Source organism: Melospiza melodia, chromosome 3 (assembly GCF_035770615.1).
Source record: "Melospiza melodia melodia isolate bMelMel2 chromosome 3, bMelMel2.pri, whole genome shotgun sequence".
In the NCBI taxonomy this organism is placed as follows: domain Eukaryota; kingdom Metazoa; phylum Chordata; class Aves; order Passeriformes; family Passerellidae; genus Melospiza; species Melospiza melodia.
In genome coordinates, this window is record NC_086196.1 from 51,394,990 (window position 1) to 51,412,754 (window position 17,765).

The 17,765-nt window shown below is 40.8% G+C and overlaps 2 protein-coding genes across 25 annotated transcripts in view; both read right to left on the reverse strand.

The window, feature by feature from the left end:
* The window catches only part of KIF25 (kinesin family member 25), a 40,816-nt gene extending 40,113 nt beyond the window's left edge, over positions 1–703 (reverse strand). Inside the window, exon 1 of one of the 2 annotated variants that reach the window (XM_063151725.1) lies at positions 611–703. In XM_063151725.1, the coding sequence (XP_063007795.1) occupies positions 611–688 (78 nt within the window). In that variant the 5' untranslated portion in view covers positions 689–703. The remainder of the gene's footprint in view (positions 1–610) is intronic. The other variant, XM_063151724.1, reaches the window with a different exon arrangement.
* Positions 704–5,355: 4,652 nt separating this feature from the next.
* AFDN (afadin, adherens junction formation factor) overlaps positions 5,356–17,765 on the reverse strand; it is a 115,487-nt gene continuing 103,077 nt past the window's right edge. For 7 of the 23 annotated variants that reach the window (XM_063151735.1, XM_063151727.1, XM_063151732.1 and 4 more), the window contains 4 exons: positions 15,016–15,150; positions 12,308–12,824; positions 8,291–8,369; positions 5,356–7,550 (listed from right to left, as the gene is read on the reverse strand). In XM_063151735.1, coding sequence (XP_063007805.1) covers positions 7,406–7,550; positions 8,291–8,369; positions 12,308–12,824; positions 15,016–15,150 — 876 coding nt within the window. In that variant the 3' untranslated portion in view covers positions 5,356–7,405. Of the gene's footprint in view, positions 7,551–8,290; positions 8,370–12,307; positions 12,825–15,015; positions 15,151–17,765 lie in introns of those variants that run through there. The other 16 variants (XM_063151743.1, XM_063151739.1, XM_063151738.1 and 13 more) reach the window with 6 other exon arrangements.

Consider the following 17,765-nt stretch of genomic DNA (forward strand, 5'->3'; position numbering starts at 1 on the left):
CTTCTGAGATCAATGGACTACCTACCCCCATCTCCTAATCACAACAATATTTGTATATGAGCATGCAAAAATTAGGATAAACTCTTAATATTCCTTTATTTCCATCTTTTCTGTTACGTTGCTTGCTTGTGTGGGAACGCACAGGTACACCATTTAAAGCGCTTTTGCTTTGCGAAACCACCTTCTCCTGGCATTTTCCAGACCCGCGGTCCTTACCAAAGCACTATTTTATTTATTTATGCATAAGCACGTAAGTTTCCATTTCCAAGGCAGTACTATCAGAGGTCTTTAGCGTCGCCCCCAGACGCTCCCTGAGCCCAGGGGCGCCTCCCGAGAGCGCCGAGCGCCCGCCCTGCCCGGCGGTGGGGTCCGGGGGAAGGAGAGCCGCTCACTGCTCTGACACTGCACTCCTGCCCCAGCCCCAGCTCCTCCGACACGAGGGAGCCTAAAAGCGGCCTCGCACGGCGGGATTGGCGATGCCCGCCCAGGAGGAGCCGGGATGGCAGCGCCCTCTCGGCCTTCCCTTCCCTCCCGCCCGGCAGCTGAGGCGCGGCCCCGCAGCACGCGCCCGCCCGTGGCCCCGCCCCGGCCCCGCCCCTCGCCCCCTCACGCGCAACCGCTGCTCCAGCTGCCGCAGGCGCTGCGCCCACACGGAGCTCGGGTCGAGCCCGCGGCGCGGCCGCATCATCCTGCCCGGTCCCGCGCCGAGGCGGAGCGAGAACTCCCCCGGCTCCGGCTCCGGCCGCGGCTCCGGCGGGGATTTAACCCGGGACGCGTCTGGGGCGGTAGCGCGGCTGCCATGGCGACGGCCCGCCCCTTCCCCGCCCGGCGCTCTGCGCTTGGCCGAGCGAGCGCCACCGCCTGCTAGCCACGCCCTATGCCTGAGTGGCAGGGCAGTCAACCAATCTGCGAGCAGGAAGCGGGAACGGGGCGGGGCCACGGCGGTCGCCTGTGTCGGAGAGCGCCCCCAGCAGGGAGGCTGAGCAGGGAACGGGCGTGCTGTCCGTGGGAGTGGGGGTCCCGCGGGACAAGCGACCTCAGAGGTCCATGCCCATTATCCATGGGAGTGGGGGTCCCTCCGCTGCAGCGTCCCACGGGACAAGTGACCTCAGAGATCCATACCCATTATCCATGGGAGTGGGGGTCCCTTTGCCTACAGCTTCCCGCGGGACAAGGGACTTCAGAGGTCCGTACCCATTATCCAGAGGGTGGGGGATCCCTGTGCCTGCAGCGTCCCGATCTCAGAGACCATGGCCAAGGATCAGGGCATGGAGTGCAGGAATAGAAGGAAAGCCTGGAGCTCCTAAGGCCGATGTAAGGCTACCCTGTTCCTGGGCTCAGGGACACAAGCCTCACATCAGCGCAAAGGGCGAGGAGGAGAAGGACAGAGTTGAGAGCTCTGATATTGGCTACACGACTTCCCCCTAAGCAGCCGGTGATGTGTGCTTGGGCTAAGGCCGTCAGGCCACAAAGAAGATTAAGGGATAGGAACATCTGTTACATGGAGTGTGCTGGGGGAAGTGCAGCCCGGAGGAAGGGAAGGCTGAGGGGGACCAGGATCACAGGATGTGCAAATACCTGATGGAGAGTATAGACTGCTCAGGCAGGAGTCTAAGGACAGTGTGAGGATAGTCAAACAGTGGTACAGGCTGTCCAGAGAGTTGATGGAGTCTCCATCCTGGAGCTTCTCAAAGACCCAGCCCCATGCAAGCAGCCGTAGCTGACCTTGCTTTGACAGGGAGCTGGATGATGCCCCACAGGGGATGTTCGCTAACTGCAAACACGGCCGGCATTAGGGCTGGTCTTAGGACAAGCACAAAGCCTGTGGGTTCAGGTCGTGTGGCACTCCTGAGGAGCTGCCCAGAGCAGGAACTATTCATCCAGGCTATGGCTGGGGGTCTTCCACTGAGGTTTCCAAGGTGAAAATGTGACATGCATTAGCAACATTACTTGGTACTCTACTGTATTGCACTGAAAGATTTACATGGTCTTGAAAGCAGTCACTATATTATTTGGCTATAAAATATGTAAGTATACCAGATACAGACATGTCAGCTTCTTGGAAGTGGGAGATAGCACTATTTTTGCACTATAGTTCTTTGGGTTTCTTTTTTTTTTTTAAACCAAAACCAACATGATAATTACAGAGGAATCCAGTTCTGCAAAATAGCAGTCTCAAGTTATTCTCTACTGAACATGGTAAATGTGCTCTCATGTGGACAGTAGAAAATCCAAAGACACAGAGCAGTGAATTCCTCCATGTTTGGCACAAAAGAGATAGTGTTCCTTTCCTAAGGAACCCAGATATAGCCCAGCTGTCACAGACCAAACCAAACACCCCTGTGCAGCTCTATCCACCATCTTCTGGGATCCTGCATCTTCAACAAATTGCTACAATCTATAGCCTCTGTTTAAAAAAAAAAAAAAAAAACAAAAAAACATCTGACTGGTTGCAGTTACGTTTGGCACACAAAAGTGTAACTCAGCAGTTCCTCCTTGCAACTAGCTCTGCTCTGATGGAAAAATGAGAACTGACAAATGGATACAGGCTAAAAAACAGTTCAAAAGAGCTGCAATGGTGCAGATGTTACAAGATGTTGGCACTAAGTAAGGCAGACAGGATTTTAATCAACATCAGCTATTTTGGGGAGGATGATTTAGTTGTTTGCAGGGTGTGACTCACTCAATTCTTGACAATGGGCTGTGATTTTCTATGTAATGCTTATCCTGCAGCAGCAATCAAGTCAGAACAACGTTATTTACCAGCGAAACTCAGCTTCATCCCAGAAGGATCACCTCTGAAGTGTAATGGTTAATCTCTCCCTCACTGTGGATTTTACCTACAATTAATGAGATTAAGGATCTTGTTTCTGTAGATTGTAACAGACAAGACTTAATTTACTAGCACTCTTTGAAGTAGTAACCTAAAATAGCATCCACTACTCCTATTTAGTCATTTCTCTGTGCACCTCTGAAGGTCAAATAGTACTAAAAACTGTCCCATGAGCAGAAAAACAAAAAATCTCAGTATGATGTGTAACTCTTCATAACACCAGCAAATCTCCTTAGGGATCTTCCTTCTATTTCCAACAAAACAGCCTGTTGGTGAGACCTGGGAAAGAAATTACATCCAGCTGTCTTCTAGAAATGCTGCCAGACTAGTGCAGCACACCCTTCTACACTGATTCTCTACTTTGAAGAATAATTTTTCCCCCAACTTTCACCAACTTGATCCCATATTCCCCCTGGAGATGCAAGGCCCTGCCATATTACAGACCCTTCTGTGGAACTTCAGGGCCAGAAATGTCATGGAACTGTCTAAACCCACATTTGACTCTTAATTTTAGCTTCAGAGAAATGCCGTATGTGGATTATAATATCTGTCAGTGGATTACAAATCTTAGGTTACTATTAAGTAAGCATTGTCTTGAATACTTCTGATACATTTCACTTTAACTCCAGTGGTGGAACCAACAAGACCTAAGAGGTCGCAGCTCCATAAACTTCTGATGAGCTGTGCATTGCAACATTCCTAAATGCAGAATGAGTAGAAAAGCATTTGGGGAAAAAGCCCAGTAGAGAAGGCCATTATCCCTCTTCTGCCAAACACAGAGAGTTTCTGCTGTACACCCCTGCCTTTTCTACTGCCTCTGCAAGGTGACGTTCTCCATACTCAGCAGATGGTAACAGATGGTAACAGAGACTGCTGTACTGCACACACCCCGTAAAAACACTATTTGGTGAAGCTGTAAATATCTCATTGCACATTTTTTGGGTAACTGTAGTTGAGTTCTGAGCACCTGTCAGTAACAATAAACTGAGATTCTCTGGGCAGGTGTATTGCACTGTGGTCTCATTATGTTTACCTGCTACTACAGCTGGGAGAGAAGTCAGCCAACTCCAAATTTTTAGCCTGTGAGGCTTTGCCTTCTGGAACACACAACCAGTAACTGACCCTGAGACAGCAGTATCATTTGACAAAACAAGAGGAAGTGCCAATTCTTATCATACATGAGTCACTGCATGTGTTTTAAGACTGTTATAACTGAAGCTCATTTTTTACCAGGACTAGGTTTTGTGTTATCTAATTGAATAAGGAGGTAAAGAACAGTCTTGTTTACTCTGCAACTTGTGTACTCATTGCTTGACATACAAACAGCAATCTGTATGATCAAGTGTATTGCTTATTATTTCAGGGAACAGGATGCATACTATGGACTTGGTCAACATCTTCATTTCACTGCCTTTTCCTCAAATCCCAGCAAGATTGTAGTACAGACTAGCTAAAGGAGTTGAAAAACAGTGTATATGGATGATAGGTGCAGAAGGGAGAATTTAACACAGATGTAAAATTATTTGTTTTGTAGAGAGCTGACTGCATATGCAAATATAACTTCACACAGTTATCACTCTAAGGGCCATCATCAGAAAAGCACAAAGAGCTGTGGTGCCAAGGCTGACAGCTCATGTCCCTAAAGCAAAGCAGGTGCTGCAATGCCCAACAGCATCACACTAGTGTGCTCACTGAGCAAACCTGACCTGAAGGCATAGCCCAAAACATTTTTCCCACTGAAAATGCATTACTAGTGCCCATCACACACAGTTCCTCTCATAAATCCTGGAATAGTTTGGTCTAGAATAAAAGTTTCTATGACAAAGTTCACAGCTGCAATAACTACAGACTCAAATGCACCACTTTCTGTTTGTACTGGCTCTTTTGTTCAGACTGAGGGGACGCACAGAAGAGCAATGGATTGTTTCCATTTTCTTCTAGGCTAGACAGTCTACATTCAAAATTGAAAGTTGTGTTCTTTTGAGGTTATAGGTATACATCTTCAGTAGACGTACACCTACAGCAGAAGGCATCTACAGCACTTCACTGGGGCAGGCTCCCTCCCCAAGCAGAGTTTGAACTGCTGACTCCCATTAACCACAGCAATCCCAGTGGAGACTCTGCATACACTATTTACTTTTCCAAAAGATGCCATGTTCTAGGTTCCTCTTTGCTGTCAGAAAAACGACTTTGCACTTAGGGAAGATACAGATACAGTGTGACGCGTCTGAATGATCGACACCACTGGTATTTACTACTTCGTAAACTGCTGGTTAAGCTGTAAAAATCACTTCCTTCATGTCAGCACTATAGGTATCAAACAGGCTAAGAAATTCTCCTCTCTGATTAGTGAAGGTCAGCCTCTGTTGATTCTCCATGTAAAATTAATGTGCAGTTTTCATATGAGATACACTGACTGCTCATAAATACATTTTAAGAGGACAGGCAAGGCAAAACATATTAAGAGCCCTTCTGGTATATTGTTGTTAAGAATGCAGAATTAAATAAGGATACAAAAAACATTAAATGCAAAGTTAAATACAATACAAACTTTATTAAAAATAGGTTGCAAGTGAAATACAGTAGAAATGGGAAACTACAGCAGTTTTGATGTTTGTTTTTTTTTTTTTTTTCAAATAATGCACAGACAAATATGAAAAGCACTTTTACACATATTCACACTTGACCTGAATGCCCAATAGCGGCCAAATCCACTCAACTGAAGGTTATAGGTATTTTTTTGCTAAGCCTTTTTCAGAGTCTAGCAGCAACAGTAATTCAGCCACAGCATAAGTTTTTTTCTTCAAGAAAAATGTGTCACTGTAAGGCTGCTAGTGTTCTCAAGATAAATTGGGAGAGGCTTGCTTTTGCTGATGAACAGACATAGCAAGCATGCAGATCCTTCATTAACACTTTGAACCAGTTTAATCTTCTACTTCATATTTAACAGGTGAAACGGTAAAAGCACACTTTCAAATAAGAAACCTGAAATACGTAAAAAATATTTACACTCCAATTTTCATTAACTTGCATTTATTTATCATACAACTCTTATTAAAAGTGATTTCATTCCTAAGGCAGTGAAAGTCTACCCCTTTGTATTTGGAAGTGTGCACAAATCCCTAAATATATATTTATAAGAGAACAATATGATACAGGGAAAAAAAATCATCTAAAGCCAGTAAAGGGCTTTGTCAAATAGAAAATTTGTTTGGAATCACAATATATATTGTCTTAACATCACACAATGAGAAAGACTCTGATGAGGTCCTTATTCCCAACATCATCAGCCACATAAGCATAGCTGAGGAAATAGTGGGAGGAAAAAGATTAACAATTAAAAATTAAATAAGGCTATAACAGTGTGAAAAAATAGCTTGAACTGCCAAAAAGGCTTACAGTACAACCATAATAGGATGTCAGTAAAGCCAGCTAGACAGAATGGGAGCTCACTAGCACTGCTCCTCAGCATGAGCAGGGATGGTTCCTTGCTAGCACACCAGCTCTGTTAATGACCTTATGAACGTTCCCACTTCCAGACTGCAGTACTGTATTTGATGCTTTGCACTTCAGTCTTCTTCTCTAATATGCCTGTTGATATCTCCATAGGAAAAAAATCTATTGCTGAACTGATAATAACAGACTTATCAATGCTGTACCAGGCCTAATTGCCCAATCACTTCTGATATGAATTTCTCAGAAAACATACCCACGTGTTCTGCTCACCTTCTGTAATCCTTGCCTTTAACACACTACTAACATTTTGGTCCTAGCTGATGAAGGGCCACTAAGTGTAGCCTACTATCTATTGCTTATGTAATTCTTAGTGAAACAGTTATCCAAAGGTTGTTATCTTCACATTTTTTCAAAGTCTGAAGCACATATAGTGGGGATACAAGAACGTAGACGTTTCCATAACTACAGATAAAATCTTAGGCATCCATTTTAGACCCAACAAATACATAGGAATAGAGACATTTTTATTCCAAGATTCTATCTAGAGAATGTGTGTTATGCCAGTACTAAGTAATGGTAAGATCTGTATTGATATACTGATTCTTCTATGAACACCATACAGTATGTCACACTTGCATATGAAACCTTATTTAAGGTGGCCCAGACATTGGCTTCTTGTCAAACAACCTAAAATGCTAACTTCTAGTGCACAGTTTAGTTTAGGCAGTTCAAGCTATTCTCACTCTCTCTGCTCAGCAGCTAAAACAAAAGTGTGTCTGTAAAACACCAGGAAACAGAACTTATCTTTGACAAGTGCTACTTGGTCTGGTGCAAAATAACTTCACCCCCAAAACAGAAAAAAAGTTACCTTCACGTGATTCGCATCTTTAAAAATTTACAGTGCTTTCATTGTATAAACCACAAGCTCCTGGCAAAGTAATCAGTTTTCTTGCTATTGCAACATCTCTAAGTCTTAATTAACAGTCTTAGATAAAGAGGAATCAAAGTCACTCCTTTCAGAAAACATTCATTTTCTGTTCATACTTAGTAGTGTGCCCCCAATCTCAATCCCTCAATTTGGAGATCATCCATTACATCTGATAAGGTGCTTTAATCTTATTTTGTGTTCAACTCATTTTCCAGTTCCGTTAGTTTCCTAGAAGCTTTTACTTTATTGGATACATCCTGACCCTGTGAAAAAAGTCGCTGGCGTTCCTTGAACGTCAGGTTTTCTGGTGCTCCAGGTAAATCTGCATCTTGACTGCAAAGGAAACAAAAAATATTTTTTATAATTCTCATCTACAAGATCCTTAAACGTAATCATTCTTGATGACACGTAATTACAGCTTCTTTGACTACAGCAAAGCAGTCTCCATTGTGTTCTGAAAGGTTTTGTTCCTCACATATACCTTTAACTCTGACATTGTGCTGTCACTTGAGAGAAATTCATGACTTGACCATGGAATAAATAGAAATGCTTGCCAATTTCAACATGAATGGCAGGTTATAAACTAAGGCTCTGCCTGGGTTAGCACAGCATTACTGCTTGGCTAAACTAAAGTAGTTTTCTGTGGAGGCACATTTCTAAGAAAAAGCACTGGAAGTGCTTTTCTCGTCCTTTTCTTGTCCCATCATCAGTATGATACATGGTAAAGCCTGTGTGAGATGTGTACACAGCTTAAATCTTTAATGCTTATTACAAGTTTTGTAGGAATCCCACTGTGGAGGTATCAGATTTATAAATACACCTAAACCAGGTGAAGTTGCTCATTTACAGTGATCATTTTGTTTACTTGTAGTGCCAAAACTTGTTGCTATTCAGCAGTGTTTCAGATCATCTAAGGGCTTGTGGAGAGAACTTAATTGTGTTTTATAGCAACCCATAACAGAGCCAACAGCAGAACTCTGGAGCAGCCCCCAGAGATACAACGATGACAACAGAAAATACTGCAGAAGTTGCCAAGTTAGTTGTATAAAAGTCAGTGGACTCCTGTATATCACCTTTTAGATCTTTTGTCTCTTGGATCCCGATAAACTTCCCCAGCAGCTGCTCCTGTAGATCCAGTGTATGAATTTAATCCTTATGCAAAAGAAAGAAGTAGGTTTAAGTACAGCAGCAACAACACAGAAGATTTATACTGTATTCTTTCAAAAAGGTGCAGTGCTTCTTTCAAGAAACAATTCAAATGAGAATCATAAATAATCAGAGGTCATGTGACCTAGAATATTTAATCCCAGTACTGTTAAATTCAAATCCTCTTCAAATGGGCTATTTTTTGATTCCTAATTTTGAGTCAAAACCCATTTTGTTAAATTGTCCAGCACATGCCAAATCATGGTCTTTATCTTAATAAGCCTTATTGTAAAACAGATACTAGAAGCTGTTCAAGAAGACCAACAGAAAGAGCAACACTCTTCATTATCCTGTGACAAACTTCACAGGAAGTAAGTTAGCTGTAGCTCCTCTCTTTCTGAGGCTAAAAGTAAGCAAAGATTAGTGCATCCCATCTTTGCAATTCAGCAGAATCTAAATTTTAGTCCCTGTTAAGTCTGATACACAAACTGTATCACTGAGATGGCCCCTCCCTCCCGCCTCTGAATTTAAATTTCAAGTCCTGCAGCACTGCACCTTTAAGTTGATATAACACACAGGTTTTACACATTATATTAATTCCTTGTAAAGGCCACAAGACAAAACCTTTTTTTTCCAATCAGAAGTTTAATAATTTAATTTACATTTAAGACCATATTCTCTTAATAACTGTCACGAAAAGAGTAAAACGAAATGTAGCACACTACTCAGATTTGTCTTCAGACAGTTCTGATCTCAATATTGTTCATGTTATGTCTTGTGAACCTTCTTTGGTACAAAAGGAGATGTTTGCTTCTTCCACTGGTACATCTAACTTCTCAGAAATATTCAGTAATTCTGAGTGAGGCTAGAACACATAAGCCAATTTAGCTAATGTGGCATAGGACAAATTTTTTCCATCAAAAATTTGCAGCAAACCAAATCTTATTAGGTATGCCAGGCATATAAAGATTTTTTTTCCTCTTAGTTGTGAGTCTTACATTCCTGTAAGTACTGCCTTCCCTACTTTGAAAAGCTTGTGGCTGGATCCACAAGGTTTCATTTGCATTTAGATAGTGTTTTTCATTTGGGTGTTGACTTTTTCCTTGGTGAGCTGACAGATCCAATGGTCTTTAAAGACCCAGTGGAAGAAAGCACAAGAGCAAAATTTGCAGAAGCATGGTTCACTAGAGTTAACACTCAGAACAGGAAAGAGCTGTAAAGGACAGGAATGTAACAGAGTCAGCGAGATGGGAGATGGTCAAACTGCACAGTGAATTCTGCATTTTGTGCAAACGGCTTTGTACGTTACGCAGGCAGTCTTCAGAGAAGCTTGAGCAATCAAGTGAAGTTAACCTGTTCTCATGGCTATTTTAAAAATTATGAAATAAGAGTATTCATAATTAGTTGTATGGCTTATGAATTAGGCTATTAAAGGCGAAGCATCATACTACAGTATTCCTTAATTGTTACCAAAACCCTAACCAAATCTTTGTAAATTGTCCTTTGATTGTTTTCCACAAAAAACAAATGTGCACAAACAATACCACTGAACATTTCACTTTCCTGAGATTCATTTTTCAATTAATATTAACATAAAGCAGGATTAGAAATGCAATTATATACTAAATAGCATTCTGGGTTGTGGATGATGGGAGGCAGGGAGAGTGATGGTGACAGCTAGTGACTGATGGCTCTAGGGTTGCCTAACTGATTACATGTACAGCCTTCTAAGTGCCAAATAGGGAAGGGAAGCAACGGCTTTTTCAAGCCTACATGCTGTGATGGAAGGCACATTTTACTTTTTATTACAGTCAATTTCAAATAAGAATTCCTAGAAAGTCCTTTGAAAGAAAAAAAAATTAAGTACAGACATAAAGTAACCATGTTTCATGTCAGAAGCCTGCCATTTCAGAATATTTTTAATTCTTTGAGATATCTGGTGTTCAAAAGCTGAAGTTCTTCTGGTACAAAATTGGCTGTGGGTTTATCAGTGATTTCAGGTGCACGGTAGTAGGCATTATGGTAGTACACAGCATGTAGCGTCCAGAATTATACTCCAGTTTAATGAAAACACACTGAAAAGCTAAATCCTTCCCTCACTTTCCTTTAAGATTCAGACCTATTACAGAGTTAGAGAGGAGTGACAGTGGGTTTGCAGAAGAGAGGCTATTACCACAGAGACTACTAGATCCTGAGATCTCACAGGCAACACCAGCATAAATTATCAGGCTTCCCCTGACTTTATAGGAGAATCACTGTAGATTACTTTTTTTATGCAACTTGGGTGTTGTGCTGACCACAAACAGTGGAACTACTGATCATTAACTGCACCAGTGGGACAGTAATTATAACTGAGCTAAACCGTCCCTTCAGTAATATTAAAAACTACACAATACAGTGCAGAGCTTCTCTTCAGCACTGGAAGCAGTTCAATGGTAGCAGAAGCTTATCAGCCCTGCAAAGGAAAGAATGCTAATTTTCATTGCTGGAAAATGATGACTTGAGCCTCAACTGAACAGGATGTGGACAAGCAGTTCAGTAGCTTTGTATATATCCTAAATCAGATTCACATATTATTGCAGCTGGATTAGAAGTGCTTCTAATACATGGAACCTATTTGGAGGCTCATATCTTCTCAATGCCCAGGGCACACTGCTGAATAAAGCAAGTGAGTGATTCTCCTAATTTGTTAGGTAGCCAAAAAAGTGATGAGGGATGTAACACACTACAGGATTCCATTTGTGCCACTGAGACTTGAGTCCAGCAAACAAGCTGACCATTCAGCTAGAAGCCAGCATAAACACCTTCCCTTGGGATCTCAGGTGACTTGCTACCTTTTTCATTTTAGAAGGATGAATTGATCACATAGAGTTGGTTGTCAGGCACTTGTTAACTGCCAGTGTAAGTAAAAAGAATAAACTATGAGAATGTCATGGCCATCATCTTCAAAAGAACATAGAAGAAAACAAATGTAGAAGTACCAGCAGATGCTGGTTTAAAGACAAAGTACTATATCAGTAAAGTGCAATCTTATCAGAGTGAGACATACTCAAATAGTCAAGTATACAAGATTACTCCTATACAGCATCAGTTTAAAAAATATCCCCAGACTTTGGACTGAATTAGCTTTGAATTCAAGAGTATAGTTCAACTAGTACTCTGCAGGTAAAATATGGTGCTGAAGTTCCTGGCAGCTAGAACTCTAACTGAAATTAAACTTCATTATGGTTAGCTTGGAGTTATACAACAACAACAAGATGAGGAGTCAAAGAAACATAGAGGTATAGAAGGGAAGGAGTAAAACAGTACTAAGATGAAATTTAGATTTTTGTCTCTCTGCAAGGAAACTGCACTGTACAAACCAGAAATTCAGGAATGGTGCCTAATACATGAAACTGACTGCAAGACCTGTATTTCTCTTGGTGCTTGTGTATTTAAGATCTACATCTACAAATACAAATTTTAAAGCCATTTGCACACACTATTAAAAGAGAGAGAACCCTGGTACCAACAACAAAGCAGAGATAAGATCTGTCCATGAACCCATTAGGAGAGATTTCCTGTGTTCAAGAAAGGTGCACTTCCAGATGCTCTGAGTAAACAGCAGTCAGTCATACAAAACAAATCACTTAGAGATACAGAGTGAAAGCCAAAACCAACAGTACTTCAAACTGATTGAGTAGCAGTTAAAATCATTTCTGATTCATACATGAAAGATGGAATTTTTGCTTTTGAAAAGTTTGGGTAAAGAGCAAGAAAATTTGAGAGATCAAAATAATTAAAAATTGAAGGATTCATATTAAGATCAAGATTAAGGTAGATCACCAGAGTGAAAATAGTGATTAAGGGAGGGGGAAATCACAAAATAAGTGATTAAATCTAGAACCCTGGAGTTGAAAATACAAGGACAGTTTTGAAGAGATGACTTATTTCATTGTTTCTACCTTTAGAGCTGCTGGCATGGACGAAACTTGGTTTGTTTGATGGGGGCGGGGGCTGGCTTTTTTTGACAGTAGTACTGTTGGCATTGACAGAAGATGACTGGAATGAGTTGGAAAGAAAGATGCCATCTGAAACTGGGCGAGGCTGGCGGGAGGGCTGCTGTGGCTTAAGGGTGGCAGGAGGAAAGTCACCATAGGATTTTCTTGTGCTGGAGTACTTATCCTGACCTGCTAGATTGGAATCCTCCTCCTCATCATCATCATCATTGTAAGCAACAAACTTGGCAGTATAAATCGTGTCAGGGGAGAGGACCTGTGTTTTGAGGTAAGAGGTGTTTCGCTGAGGTGGGGGAGGAGGAGCGTTAGATGAAGGGGTTGGGGATGGGAGTTCATATTCCCGTGGAAGCGGAGGTCTGTACAGACCAGGCTCGTCAGGTTCCAGCAATCTTCGCTCAGCTTCATCGTGCTGCCTGCGCCTTTCAGCCTCTAAGCGACTGTAATACTCCTCTTCCTGGCGCCTCTGAAAGCCCAGAGGAAACAGAAACACAGTGGTCAGACATTTCAATCCACGAGATTTAAGCTTTCCATCAATGAGCTACAAACATCTTCCGTCAATCTTTTTTGTCTCCTTTTCTGGCTATAAGCAGGGCATCTATATGTACTCGTACAGAGAACATTTACTACTAAGAGTGAATGATTTTCATGGGTGCACTGGTGCTTGGCCAGTGGTCAAACTGTCACATTTGCAAAAAAACAGCAGCTATCCAGTAACAGAGTGTAGCTGTTATTTACAGATTTACCACTGCCTGTGGTCACTAAAGCAACTGCCTGCGTAAACTAAGGGCATTCCAGCATTTATTACTCAAACTGTAACTAGAGTTAATAAGGTGCAGATTTACTAAAGCTGTAGAGAATCTGTGGGAGAGGAATATAACTAAAATTAACTACTGCCTTAAAAAAGGAACTTTGTGATTTTGTTTCATGCTTATACAATGTAAATTAGTCAACAGAGCCTTGGAACAGATGACTCCTAACCAAGTTTCTAGTGTAAACACCAGGAACACTACTTTCACACAAAAAAAGTATTACGAAGAATTTTTCCAAAACAGGCATCAAACAAAACTGTTAAAGGCATTTAAAGCAGAAATGATGCTAATGATATCTACATGAGGTTACTGACCATTTAAAAGGTCATTAAATACCTTCTGTGTATTCTTCCTCTTTAAAAGACTGTTCTGTTTTTAAACTAAATAACATTTAATTCTGTTCAGCTCTTGTCTCAGACACACTGTAAATTAATACAAGGGTTTATTCAGTAGTTCGATAACAAATGAGGTGTATTTGGGAACTGTATGTACATTACAAAACCCTTTGCGTATAAGCATAGAATAATTTCTGCTGGGAATATATGGCATCTGAAATAACCTTAACTTCTGGTTTTAATCCACATGTTTAAAAAAATCCACCTTAATGCTTATCTGTCCAATACTGAGTCAGTTATCCTGAAAAAATAATAAATAGATCTGATCTTGATAATCTGCGGCAAAGACATGAAATTCATCTCCTTGTACTACTCTCTAAAACCATTTTACTGATGGTACTGAGTTCTGAGTTGGTAGAAGTATCTTAGTCAACATCTGCCAGTGAAAACTCTTTCAAGTGTGATCCAAATGTCATTTGGCTGCATCATTTTCAGAAGTAAAGAAAGCCATAGTTGTTTTCTGTTGGTTGCATTTTTTAAGGTGTCTACAGTCTACTTTTAAAAACTTTCCGCACTCCAGATACACCTTCCTCACTTCTCTCTTATTACCACCTCTTCCACTCATCCAACCATACTGTTTATGGGAAACAATTTAACAAAGCCTGAAAAATAAATGAACAAAGTTAACGTATCTAAAGCTTGGAGGCTTTTTAAACGTATTTGCTCAATCTTTCAAGATGAACAACTTTAAAATCCAGCTTTCTTTCTGAAGTCAGTGTTACTAACAGGCAAACTGAACAGAAGTAACTGCTTTCTCTAGGAACAAAAAGGTCTTAAGAAACATGCTGAGTCAAATAAGTTGCTTTGTCTTCTAGTTTGATCAGTTAAGCTTCTCATATTTATGTATAATGTCTCAGCAGAACCTACAACCCTGAATTTTTATAATTTGACTGCACACTTATCTGCTAAGATTATTTACTTGCTTTCTAGAAACCACTTCCCTCCCACAGTCCAAACATAAAAAACAATATGGAATATTCATCACTACTCCATCGTATTTCACACTTCTCTCTGTATCTATATTAAAAAATACTACAGAAATATGTAATTGCCATCTACTGGGACATAGGAAAACCCAATAGCACTAACTGAGCCATGATAATAAAAAAGGTATGCAATTTATGATGGGAGCTGAAGGGAAACAGGAAGTACCTGATTTCTTCCATAATTTTCAGAAAGGCTCTGAAGTTAAGAGCCTTGCTCCTGCTAAGAACTGTCAGGCATTAAGCCTGCAGTACTATTTCTGCAATACCAGTCAACTCCAGCCAGCAGGAATGGGCTGTTTCTTTAATTCCTTTTTGGTTTGGATAGACAAACTGAAGCCTTGGGCCATGATCCCTACCACCAGGCTACTGTGTTTAAACCCTGCAGACCCAACACTGAGCTGGTACTGGTTAGGCTGAAGAGGAAAGGCCTGCAAGAACCCCTGTGGCACTCAGAAGACCACAACCTTTTCTTCAGCCTCTCTCCTGGTCCGCTCCTCCTCTTGCTGTCTGCGCTCCTCTTCCTGCCTGGCCCGGTCCTCTGCTTCTCGTTTCCGCATTTCTTCCAATTGTTGCTGCCGTCTGCGTTCTTCATCCTGTAACTAACAGAGACACAATTTTAACTGGTCACTCACATGGGCAAGATGGGTCAAAAAGGTAACTAAAAATGTAACTAAATACTGGCATCTAAAAGTAACTCATTCAGCAGAAAATGCTATGCTACCGATCCATCAATACAACTTCCAGTCATTACGAGTATGCTTTGTTACACTGGCTTGCCTAAAATCCCTAAGGAAAGAAAAAGTAAAATAGAGGTGCACAGAACTACATACATAAAAGCACAAATTACACAGGGAGACATTTTTAGCAGTCATGTATGAACCCCCAGTAGAAGACTGATGTGACTATGCTCCAAAGACCTTCAACAACATAGTCTCATAGGTACAGTAAAATGAAATGAAATACTTGGAACCAAAAGTCCACAGCTCCAGCAGTCAATTGTTTTTTTCATTCTGGATTAGAATTTAAGCCCCGGAAAATCATGACTCATTAGTCAAAGGGTCAATCCATTTAAAGTAACAGGCTCATTCAGCAAGTCTGCAAATAGCCTCAGGAAATAAAATCTCCCACTGTATCTGCAGCAGATGGGTTTTGGAAAAAGCAGAGAGCGAAGGAAAGAAAACCTTTGACTACTGGGATGAAACAGCGCACAAGAACAACTCATGTCCAACAGACAATACTGGTTTATATACATGTATGATGCTGCACAGATAGGAAAACTGAGCACTATCCAAAATTTGCATGATTCTTTAAAGCTAGCAGCATGTAAGCCCTTGATGGACAGGAATATTTACTGGCACAGTAATACAAGTAGAAATTACTGGACTACATGCTGTGTTATTTCTTACTGCTGCATATGTTTCAAAGTATTTTTTTTTCCTCCACACAATTAAAAAAAAATCCTTATTAGTTTAAATCAACAAATGATTTGATTTTGCTATAAACTGCATGTAACAGAGATACTTTTCTACTCCTGGATTTTATTTTACAATCCAAATTCACTTGCAGAAAAAGACCCTTAAGACACAAAGTAGTAGAAGAGAGAAAGAGAAATTAAATCTTAATAGATTTTGTGAGGACAACCTTAATGCAAGTATCTTCCTCCCCAATTAATTAATAAAAAAGTATAAGCAGTTTGGCTAATTTTCTTCCAATTATTTCCCCCCATTGCTCATTTTTGAGCATGAAAGCTAAAGAACAAAATTAATTTGATGAATGTATTTTAGAGGATGCTACTTCCAAGTAAATTTCCCTTATTTAGGGCTAAAATTTTGCTGAAAACAACAAAGATAAAGATCAAGCTCAGTTTGCACTGCAGAGCAGGGAACAGAGTAGTTAACCAACTCCCTGCTTGGATTAAGACTTCATGTCTTAGTTATTAGAAAGACATTATTTTAGCAAAGGAGATAATATTGCTGTCAAAAGGAAATACAGCTAGTAATTCACAAGCATTTATACAAGAGAAGTAATTTCCTCTTAATAATAATTAAAAAAAAAAGAAAAAAAAAGGCAAGCAAAAACTGCACGGTGAGAAAATACAGGAAAATTCCTGTCCCAACTATATTAGAAAAATACTCTGAACATGGAAGTTACTGCTCCCAGGTTATGGTATGGATGCCTTACTGCTTAGCAGCAAATATTCCTATTCAAAAGCACTTAAATGTCCAACTAAATTATCGAGAAAGTTAGCACTGGTTTGTTTAATTGTCTTCTGACCATAACTAAAGAAAGAAGGCAAAAGTTACCAAGCTGCCCACTTGGTAATTGTTGTTAACATCGGAATTGTAAGAATTGTGAAGACAACTGTATTCAGGTCAGAGGCTATTCTAGACATAATATCTATAGGAAAATGGCTAAAAATTGTATGGAAGGCAGAAATGAGAATACAGAAACTATTAAGAGGTGACATTTAATTTCCTGATGATCACTAACTTGTTTCTATTTTGGAGCAGTCCCAGACCAAGGCAGGGAGTGGTAGGATGATGAGATATGCCAGAGCACATGGAGGGATGTGTCTGTAATTCTGTGTGTTCAACAGTACTCAGTTCTAACTTCACCCCAAATTTTCAAGATGCAAGGGAAAATCAGCTTTGCATTTCACTTCTAGAGAGAGGGCTGTAAGATTCCCAGGTTGAGTATTTTGATTGGATGCTTCTCTATCCCAATCAGTTTCTCTCTTGTTTAAAAGACATGTTTTCACCTGATTTACTGTACTTCCACTATCTCCTCCAAAGCCACGTGCTCATATTTTAACAGGGAAGAACAACTAATTTGTACAGCCAGAGTGATGGAGAAGAGCATTCTCCCAGCTGTAACCAAGCAAAGCAGCTGAGCACAAAGCACCCATTCTTCTCCCCTGCTTTGACCCAGCTCTGCTGAAAAGTGCCAAGCATTTGCTCAGTCACACAGCTTTGTCTCCCTGTTGCCAACATACACTCACAGCACTACTCCTACGCCTCGGAGGGCAGAGAAGTCCACCCTTCCTCTGAGCTACTGATCCTGGTAAAGGGGTCAGTGGGCTGATCCTATCAGGAATGTTAAGATATCCACAGGCCTGGCAGCCCATTCTCAAATCCAGGAAGTCTCAAATTTCAAAAATCGTTAATTTCTCCAAGCACTGCTTATAACAGTCTAAAAGATGCTCCAGGAGAACTTT